This window comes from Ascaphus truei, chromosome 1, assembly GCF_040206685.1.
Source record: "Ascaphus truei isolate aAscTru1 chromosome 1, aAscTru1.hap1, whole genome shotgun sequence".
NCBI classification, from domain to species: domain Eukaryota; kingdom Metazoa; phylum Chordata; class Amphibia; order Anura; family Ascaphidae; genus Ascaphus; species Ascaphus truei.
This window is the reverse complement of record NC_134483.1, coordinates 93,636,814-93,647,971: the sequence shown is the minus strand read 5'-3', so window position 1 is coordinate 93,647,971 and position 11,158 is coordinate 93,636,814. Positions and strand designations below refer to the sequence as shown.

Sequence of the window (11,158 nt, the reverse complement as noted above, 5' to 3'; positions counted from 1 at the left end):
TATTGTCACTCTAACGCGTTTCACACGCAGGGTGCTTTATCAAAGAGTTATTAGATGTTGTTTGCTGTGAGTGTGCTTGAAGAGGGTCCAGCAGGAAAGAGAACGATTTGCTACGTGTAACTGGTATTAACGATTACCAACACCACCCCACTTCCTGCCTCATGTCTAAGGACAAAGACATTTTCGACTACTGCAGAGCCCGATTTCCTCCAAGGCCTCGAAACACTATACTAAGCCAACCCCCAACATCTGTAATAAATCGGACTTCACTTAGGATTCAGCTTTCTTTGTTCCATACGAATTCAAAATCCTACAACATATTCTCAATACAATTGTTTTGATATAAGTTCTGATTCATACATTTTAATATAATAAATGGATTTCTAACACTATCTCCCAAGTTGAACGGTCTCCAATGTAGCCCTTTTTGCAGGCTCTTTGTCTAGCCTCAGTTTCCAATATTGAAGGAACCTGATTTTTTTTTAGGTCTTTGACTATATTCCCATCCAAGACGGTTAACCGAAATGTTTGACTTTTCTTAATGTTTTCCCTGGAATCATTTAATTCTTTAACACAAAGCGTTAACCTGTTTCCCATGTGTGATATATTTGTGGCCATCTTTAGTGTCAGCTTTCTAAATTCGCCAAATTATCTTAAAAAAAATCTAGGCTTAATGAAATAGAAGATTAAGAACAAAACATTTCATATTTACTGTATATCAACTGTCTGCTTTCGATTAAACCAAATTAAACTGAAGAGTGTAATAATTTCTAAATAAGTTCAACATGCACGGAAAGTTAGCTTGTAAATGCTTATTTTATTTTTAAAAAGCTGGAAGGAAAATGGAATTACAAGTCATTACCATTTTACATATCTCATATTTTTCAGAGAAAAAAAGACTGGGCAGAACTTTATAGTGAGGTGTGCAGTGATCAATCTGATACAAATATCACACGAATTTGTACATAGGACAAAAACAAATAGTTAAGGTAACATCTTACAAAGAACAGGTTTGTAAAAGGGATGAGGTTTTTTTTCAAGTCACCGTACAATTCTTGCATACTAAATGAAAATAGGCAAAAGTGCATTGTCTCCATCAAGCACAAGAGAAATGCTTACTGCCCTATCGGTATGTACCTCTGTGCCTACTGTTCCTCTGACCGGCTACAATGACAATGTGGTTGTCCTCATGAACAATTACACAGCATACGGAGCTGTAGCTCAATGTAATGTATGGGTACACAGATGGCTGATCTAAGACGGTAAGAAACATGCAAACTGTACAAGTCTGTATTGCAGTTAGCAGGGAGTGTTCTTTATTCTGTGTGTATAGGCCTAAATCAGAGATAATCACAAATGAGTGAAGTGCTGATATTATGTTGCTGCTTTGGCTGCTAGCTTGGCCTCATACTCCTGTTTAGCCTTTTCTTTCATCTCTTTTTCTCTTGCGATCAGCTCTGTTTGCTCTGTTTCCCATTCTTTGAGTTGCTCCTCATATTTTTCAATATCTCCCTGCTCGTACTCTGGCAGCTTTTCTTCGACAAGGCGGGTGGTCAGACTCAGCAGGCTCTCGGATTCAATTTTGCCCAGAGAATTGAGCTTTGCATTCAACTCCTGACAGAGAAAAATGGAGAAAGAAAAACACAAACATATATATGTATATGTACACACCACACATTATTAAGGTTAGGGTGGGTAAAAAAAGTGACAAAAACCCTCCACAGTAAAGCATATAGCAAATGGAAATATTACTGTATGTTCATTTGCATGTCTTAGACAGGTCTGCAACCCTGTCTTTCACCATTATCATATATATATATATATATATATATATATATATATATATATATATATATATATATATATATACATGTAGAGGTATCAGTACCGTGTTAGCCGAGCTTCAATAATCAAAAAATAAATAGATGATACCGTTCTGTGGCTAACGAAATGCTTTTATTTGTGCGAGCTTTCGAGATACACTGATCTCTTCTTCCGGCGATGTTACAATGAATGAAGCAAAAGGTAAACTTAAAAACAGTGTCTCTTGGAATGTTATCTGTGCTGTTCCTTCCCCTGGTGTGGATGTGTTTTATGGCTAGAGGTGTCAAAGGCGCTAAAGGCCATGTCTGTACACACTGTGCTACATGTCTGCACACACAGCTGTCTCTCACACATACCAACACTCCCCGTTCTTCCATCCCTAAATGGATGATACCGTTCTGTGGCTGACGAGGTGCTTTTGTTTGTGCGAGCTTTCGAGATGCACTGGTCTCTTCTTCCGGCGATGTTGCAATGAGTGAGGCAAAGGGTAAACTTGGGGGCAGTGTCTCTTGCGGTGTTGTCTGTGCTGTTCCTTCCCCTGGTGTGGATGTGTTTTGTGGCTGGAGGTGTCAGGGGGTTGCTGTGGAGGCAGGTTGGGAGGGAGTGTGTGTGTGTATCGGTGTGGATGGAGGTGAATGGAGAGCCCACGGTGTATGCGGTGCTTTGCACGAGGTGTGTGTGGAGTGGGACTGGATGTGGATGGTGTGGGTGGGTGTGGAGGTGTGAGAGTTGGTAGCGCAGCTAGGGGTGTGTGTGGATGCTTAGTGGTCCCTGTTGGTGTATGGGGATGGAAGAACGGGGAGTGTTGGTATGTGTGAGAGACAGCTGTGTGTGCAGACATGTAGCACAGTGTGTACAGACATGGCCTTTAGCGCCTTTGACACCTCTAGCCATAAAACACATCCACACCAGGGGAAGGAACAGCACAGATAACATTCCAAGAGACACTGTTTTTAAGTTTACCTTTTGCTTCATTCATTGTAACATCGCCGGAAGAAGAGATCAGTGTATCTCGAAAGCTCGCACAAATAAAAGCATTTCGTTAGCCACAGAACGGTATCATCTATTTATTTTTTGATTATATATATATATATATATATATATATATATATATATATATATATATATACTGTATATACTCACATATATATACACACATATATACACACACTTTTTTTTTTTTTTTAGAATGTGTGTGTCTCATTACGCATGCCCAAACTATAAAAGACCTAGAACATCCAAACTTAGAACAATAACTTTATGTATCAAAAAAAGGTGAACTATCATGGTTTGTATTCTCTCAAACACTCCAAAGAGGGTGCCGCTAGGAACACTAGGTTCCATGTGGGACCACATCTTATACTATATTAGTGAAAGCACTATATGCCTGCCTGCCTGCCTGCCTGGATGTCCGGTGTCCCTAGGGGAAATCTCATTGGTCCCTTGGCCCGCCCCCGCACACCTCTCATTGGCCTGAGGCGGAGTGACGGGCCAAAGGACACACAGGGACACACACACACACACACACACACAGGGACACACACACACACAAGCCCCTCCCGGTGCCCCTCACTCTCCCCCGTCAGCTGGACCGCACCTCAACTTCCACACCCCACCCCCCCACCCTCCCTGTGCCCGAACTTACTCGGAGTCCCGTGTACACACACACATTCCCACCCCCCCCCAAGCTCATCCCCCCCCAAGCTCACACCCCAGCGCCGCTACAGTCAGCGGGGGAGCGGAGCGAGCGCCCGGGACACACGCGGGGGAGCGGCCACAACACGCGGCCTCCTGCCTCACATCCACGTGGGACCTGCAGGATGAGTGAGGCAGCGGCAGGACGGGTGAGGCAGCGGCGCACGCTCCTCGGCACCGGCTCACCTCTCCCACCCCCCCTCACAGCAAAGAGCAGCCTACCCGGCGCCGCCCGCAACGCTCCTCGGCACCGCCGCCTCACCTCGAGCTGGAGGGCAGTGGGTGGGCTCCCGCCCTGCAGGAGGCCTCACCCCGAGCCGGAGGGCAGCGGGGGGGGGGGGGGGGGGCTCCCGCCCTGCAGGAGGACTCACCACGAGCCGGAGGGCAGCGGGGGGGCTTCCGCCCTGCAGGAGGTGACGGGGGGGCTCCCGCCCTGCAGGAGGCCTCACCTCGAGCCGCAGGGCAGCGGGGGGGGGGGGGGGGGGGGGGGGCTCCTGCCCTGCAGGAGGCCACACCTCGAGCCGGAGGGCAGCGGGGGGGGGGCTCCCGCCCTGCAGGAGGTACCCCACACATGCCCCGTGCTGCTCTCCCCCCTCCACATGTGCTCTCCCCCCTCCACATGCTACGTGCTGCTCTCCCCCCTCCACATGCTACGTGCTGCTCTCCCCCCTCCATATGTGCTCTCCCCCCCTCCACATGCTACGTGCTGCTCTCCCCCCCTCCACATGCTACGTGCTGCTCTCCCCCCTACACATGCTACGTGCTGCTCTCCCCCCTCCACATGTGCTCTCCCCCCCTCCACATGCTACGTGCTGCTCTCCCCCCTCCACATGCTACGTGCTGCTCTCCCCCCTCCACATGTGCTCTCCCCCCTCCACATGCTACGTGCTGCTCTCCTCCCTCCACATGTGCTCTCCCCCCCCCACATGCTACGTGCTGCTCTCCCCCTCCACATGTGCTCTCCCCCCCTCCACATGCTACGTGCTGCTCTCCCCCCTCCACATGTGCTCTCCCCCCCTCCACATGCTACGTGCTGCTCTCCCCCCTCCACATGTGCTCTCCCCCCCTCCACATGCTACGTGCTGCTCTCTCCCCCTCCACGTGCCCCGTACTGCTCTCCCTGCAGCTTCCCCCCCCCCCTCCACATGCCTTCTGTCCGGCTCCGGTCTGATCCCCGCCCCTCCGTACCAGATGACTGCAGGGTCCGTCTCCCGGCCTGCACGAGGAACATACACACACACACATGGAGACATACACACACACACATGGAGACATACACACGTATACACACACACATGTATACACACACACATGTATACACACACACATGTATACACACACATGTACACACACACACACAAATGTACACACACACACACACATATACACACACACATACTATGTATACACACAAACATGTATACACACACAAACATGTATACACACATGTGTATACACACACGTGTATACACACACACACACAATATATACATACACACAATGTCTACACACATGTGTATACACACACATGTGTATACACACACGTGTATACACACACATGTGTATACACACACATGTATACACACACATGTATACACACACATGTATACACACACATGTATACACACGTACACATGTATACACATACACATACAATGTATACACACAAACATGTATACACACACAAACATGTATACACACACGTGTATACACACACACGTGTATACACACACACACACACACACTATCCCCAGCACCACCACATCAGCACACCGCTATCCCATGCCCCCCCCAGCACACTGGCATTCTCGGCTCCCCGCCATTCCCAGCCCCCATCAACACCATCAGCACCCACACATCGGCACCTTTGCACCTCCCCCATCGGCACACCCACATCCGCACCCCCACATCAGCACCAAACCCTCCCAAATCAGCACACCGATACAATCACCATCAGTACAGACACAGCAGCACTACCACCGCACATGGGCCGCGTAGACCACTCCTCACCCAAATGCCACACCCACACCACAAACATCCCGGGCAACGCCGGGGCTCTCAGCTAGTCTACTATATATTTTGGAAAGCTCTTTGTCTGTTTGCTATGCATTTGGACACCTCAAGATAGCGTAACTAAATTTTGCATAATGGTTCCCGAGATCAAGGAGCAAGGTGTTTTCTGTTTTGGATACATTCTATTTTTAGTTCTATGAGTTATTACAATTTCTCTAAGCAAGTCAGCCACCGGGTGTTATACCCGGTATGCTATATATCTGGCACGTGACATCATAATGAGAGTCAGATAGCTATAACTTTCACACAGAAAGCAGACAAAGAAAGAGAGAGAGGAAGTTGGCACGCGAGGAGAAAGTAAGAATGCTGGAGAAGGGGAGAGAGGCGGAAAGATTTGGGAAAATCATCAGGTATCAAAAGGAAAGTGATGGGAGGGAGAGAGATGAGGGTGGGAGAGAGAAGGTGGTAGGGGGTTAAGAGGAGGAGGGGGGGCAAGAGGGGGAGGGGGTAAGAGGAGGAGTGGGTGTAAGGGGAGGAGGGGGGTGAGAGGAGGAGGGGGGTAAGAGGAGGAGGGGGTGTAAGGGGAGGAGGGGGGGTGAGAGGAGGAGGGGGATGTAAGGGGAGGAGGGGGGTAAGGGGAGGAGGTGGGTGTAAGGGGAGGAGGGGGGGTAAGGGGAGGAGGGGGGGTAAGAGGAGGAGGGGGGTAAGAGGAGGAGGGGGGTGAAAGGAGGAGGGGGGTGAGAGGAGGAGGGGGGTGTAAGGGGAGGAGGGGGGTGTAAGGGGAGATGGGTGTAAGGGGAGGAGGGGGGGTAAGGGGAGGAGGGGGGGTAAGCGGAGGAGGGGGGTAAGAGGAGGACGGAGTGTAAGAGGAGGAGGGGGGTGAGAGGAGGAGGGGAGGGATGAGGTTGGTTTCTTAGAATTTAGAATTCCCGAGCAACGCCGGGTACTTCTAGCTAGTAATTATATAAAAAGGTAAACACTGACACAAGGGGATCTTGCAAAATTAAGTAATCCAAAAACGTCTTAAGAGATACCAATCAGACACCAAAGTGAAATAGAGTTTAAAGCTGCAGTTCAGTCAATATCCTGCATGTGTGTTTTTTTTAAATAAATCAGTTCTGTAGTAAGAAAAAATACTTTTAGCATTTTCTGTTTTTAAAAAAACAACTTTGAAAGACCAATTTTCTTGTATTCTATTTTAACAGCCATTTGCTAAGGCACTGCCCCTTCATGTCCTGTCACAAGCCCTGGCACACCCCTTTGTCAGCCCTGCCCTCCCTCTAGCACATGTCAGTGCAGGAGTGCTCATGAATATTCATGAGCTTCCACTGACAGACAAGCAGAATATAAACAGATCCCTTCACTAATTATGTCACCAAATTTCGACCTATCAATACATGGAGAACGAATTGACTGACAGCTATACAGTTCTTTAGGTAATTAGAGATTGCACACATGAAACTATTGAAGTTAAAAAAAAAAAAATAATTGAACTGCAGCTTTAATATAGTGAGGGGAAAACCCTACATTGTACAATAAGAGACAAAAAAAATCCCTAAATCCTGCATCCACATCTTAAACAGGTTTCTTAAGCCTATTTAAGTCTTTTTAAACATTAACTTCAAACATACATTCTTTTAGCAGCAATGAAAAAGCAGTATTATCAAGATTTCGGATGTGCAGGGGAGCACACAAAACTATTTTAAGAAGCATACATGGTAATGATCTTTTCTTGATTAATAACACCCTAAATGTGCCTCTTTTAGCTTCCCTTTCCAGTGAAATCCTTAGCCTGCAGGCTAGGAATGGGCAACTCTAGTCCTCAAGGGCCACTCGAAGACTGAGCCACCTGTGCTGAAGCAGGGATATCCTGAAACCTTGACCTGTTGGTGGCCCTTGAGGACTGGAGTTGCCCACCCCTTGTGTAGACTGTAGATGTAGCCAAGGCTATTGCTTCTGCTGACGTGTTTGCGATATTCTGCTTCACCACTGACATTAAATGTTATGGAAACGCTGATCTTCTGCATTATAATGTGACCTGTTTTGCAGCGGGATCAATTAAGTCTGCTACATCTGTACTCTAGGGAAGTCCAAATACCACAAACGTGAAACAATCTCAATGCAAACACACAATCTCAAAATCAAAGTGGCATTTGACTCTTATGCACTAACACAACCAGAGTAATGTTGTTGAGTAAGGCTTGGTTCCCGCTGGCTGCTGCAGCGACCTGCCGTGGGTACAAGAACCGCCCCTCAACGGGGCCGGCCCCGCTGGAATGGGTGGCTGCCGCGCGGTCCGTTTTTCCTGCAGACAGGAAAATTGTGAGCAGAACTAGCGACGGAGCGCTAGGCCACGCCCTCTGGCGGTTCAGCCAATGAAGGCGAACCTGCCGGGTGACATCATGGCCACGCCCCCATCACGCCCCATCCGTCTTTTCACCTGCAGCTCACTGCAGACTGGGGATCTTGGTTGCATGCGACGCCAATCTGTACTCAGGTCTTTAGTTTAAACCAGAGGTGCGCAAACTGGGGGGCGCAAGATTATTTAGGGGGGGGGCGCAGGCGGCGGGGCGATTTTGCAGAGAAGCAGAGAGAAAAGCAGTTCTGTAGCTGCAATTTCTCCTGCAGCCATTAGGTGGCGCTGTGCTGCACAGCTCATGCAGCACAGGCTTTGACTTCCTGAATGCCCGTGATGAGGTGAGAGTGTGTGAGTGAGTGAGAGTGTGTGACAAAGAGAGAAATGGAGAGGTGGGAGACATATTGGGGGCAGGGGGAGAGAGAGACGGAGAGGTGGGAGAGATATTGGGGGGAGGGGGAGAGACATATTGGGGGGAGGGGTAGAGAGACATGGAAAGGGGGGAGAGAGACATGGAGAGGTGGGAGACATTGGGGGAGGAGAGAGAGACACTGGGGGAAGATGAGGGAGAAAGACATTGGGGGAAGGTGAGAGAGAGAGACACTGGGGGGAGGTGAGAGAAAGACACTGGGGGAAGGTGAGAGAGAAAGACACTGGGGGAAGGTGAGAGAGAGACACTGGGGAAGGCGAGAGAGAGACACCGGGGGAAGGTGAGAGAGACACTGGGGGGATGGTGAGAGAGAAAGACACTGGGGGAAGGTGAGAAAGACACTGGGGGGAAGGTGAGAAAGACACTGGGGGGAGGTGAGAGAAAGACACTGAGGGATGGTGAGAGAGAAAGACACTGGGGGAAGGTGAGAGACACTGGGGGGAAGGTGAGAAAGACACTGGGGGGAGGTGAGAGAAAGACACTGGGGGAAGGTGAGAGAGACACTGGGGGAATGTGAGAAAGACACTGGGGGGAGGTGAGAGAAAGACACTGGGGGAGGTGAGAGAAAGACACTGGAGGAAGGTGAGAGAGAAAGACATTGGGGGAATGTGAGAGAGACACTGGGGAAGGCGAGAGAGAGACACTGGGGGAAGGTGAGAAAGACACTGGGGGAAGGTTAGAGAGAAAGACACTGGGGGAAGGTGAGAGAGAAAGACACAATGGTGAGAGAGTGAGAGTGAGTGTGAGAGTGTGTGTGTTCTGGCACGGGAGGAGGTGGTTCCCTTTTCAGACCAATGAGCTGCACACCCACTGGTAGCAGGGCCTTCCAGCACCTGGAGGAGCCGGAGCAGGCCCCCGCCTCATGATCGCCTATCCCCAGGGAGCTCCAGCAGGACCAGGAAGAGATCAACAGACCTCCCCCCTCCCCCCCAACCCAGCTAAACGAAGGGATGAAGGTCAGGCAGAGATGGCAGAATTGAGGGGCTTGGGAGGAGGATGAGTTTTGCGGGGCTAAGGGTTATTCTTTGAGTCAGGGGGGGTCACTTGGGAGTATTGATCAGCAGGGGAGATTCATCAGTACCCCCCTTGAGTTTGGTTATGGGGATCCCTGAACTACATTTAAAACGGGAATAAATAAATAATACATAAAAACTGGTAGGTAGGAGTGGATGACACTGGGGAAAGCAAATGGGAGAAGGAAAAAGGGAGGTGAAGGGGGAAAAAAAAGGGGGGGGGGAGAGGGAAGGGAGGTAGCAAGAGGTGGATGAGTGCCCCCTCAAATGGATTGCCTTTGCTGTAATGTACCGCCATTGCCACGCTGCCGGTGGTAATCGGGGGTACAATGCGTCCTCTCACGGGGGGCAGCTCTCAAAGTAAAAGTTCCTGGTCGAGGAGGAAGGTTTCTCTCTTCCTCCTTGACCAGAAACTTTTACTTTTCAAAATGCCCCAGAGCTGCCCCCCCGAGAGAGGACGCACGGTACCCCCGATTACCGCGGGCAGCGTGGAAATGGCGGTACTTGACTGCCTGATTGCTGTATACAGAGGGGGGCAGCCCATCAGGGTGGATCTGCTCGCTATGGACGCTCCTCTTTGCTTCCGGAATATTATTATAGACAATCATTTAATCCATCACTGCAACGTGTAACTCTGTGTGAGCTGCCTTGTCTGTGTGGATATAACATGTTTCCTTATCGCAGGGTCCTAGACACAGTTGTGTTTGTTGTGTTCCTGTTCTATGCTGTTTTATAATGTTATAATATGTTTTCTAAATGGCTCCACGTGACTGCTCACCTTGCTGAAACGTAAGACTCTGGGGGATCACTTTATCTGTTTATTGTTCTGTTAAATGTGTTATTAAGCCTCACTACATCTCACCGCTCTGGAGACTATTTAACTGTAAAGAATATTTTAGGTTATAAATGCTGAGGATTTAATATTAGTTTTTATTATCCTGACACATCAGGTAATTCAATATATGGGGACCTTTATCATCTGTTAGCTTGTGCGTTGTCTCCCAAAATCTCTACAACCTCAGTTACAGTTATGTCCTGCCTCCAGTCTCCTAACGATGGGATCCAGTCTCCCTAGCGACGGGATCCAGTCTCCCTAGCGACGGGATCCAGTCTGTACTCAGATTATTACTATGAGGCTCCGGCTTGCTGGTATTTTAGTAGAAATCTCTCACACAATATTTTCATCCCAGCGGCTAAAGTTTAATTTCTTTTCTTCTTATTTACAATATTAATAACACGTTGAAATAACTAGAGAGAGAAAAAAAAGGGCTTTATAGTTTACCTGATGTATACACACAATAATATATATCTGATATGTGCATATAATATGCAATTTATGTTTCTGTGTGGCTATTTTGCACTACTCTGTTATTTGTGTATATATGAAAATGTATCTCACTGTATTGTTACAAAGCCTGTTAATAAAGTTTAAAAAAAAAAATGGATTGCCTTTGTGCACCAGAAAAAAAAATATTACCAGATGCCAGCAAATAATAAAATAAACAGCAATCCAATAGTGTATACTGCCTGTGCACACCTGCAGCCCAAGCGATTTGTAAACTTGGCTGCAGGAGATTGTAGACGCGTGGCGGACGCGTCACAAAGCTGGTTCGCCCTCATTGGAAAAAAAAATATCAGATGTTTATTTGGTTATTGAACTATTTTTTTCTTTCAATTCAACCAGCTCACGTGCACGGACGTCATGTGATTTTGATTACATCAGACAGGGGGGGCCCCGAGAAATTTAATGGATGAAAAGGGGGGCTCCGCATAAAAAGTTTGCTCACCCCTGGTTTAAATCACAATGTGCAAGTTTAAATGGTTGGA

The 11,158-nt window shown here is 48.3% G+C and overlaps 1 protein-coding gene across 2 annotated transcripts in view; it reads right to left on the bottom strand.

Annotated features, from left to right (window-relative positions):
* Positions 1-784: 784 nt before the first annotated feature.
* MRPS27 (mitochondrial ribosomal protein S27) overlaps positions 785-11,158 on the bottom strand; it is a 107,238-nt gene continuing 96,864 nt past the window's right edge. For both annotated transcript variants that reach the window (XM_075591907.1, XM_075591916.1), the window contains exon 11: positions 785-1,614. In XM_075591907.1, coding sequence (XP_075448022.1) covers positions 1,375-1,614 — 240 coding nt within the window. In that variant the 3' untranslated portion in view covers positions 785-1,374. The remainder of the gene's footprint in view (positions 1,615-11,158) is intronic.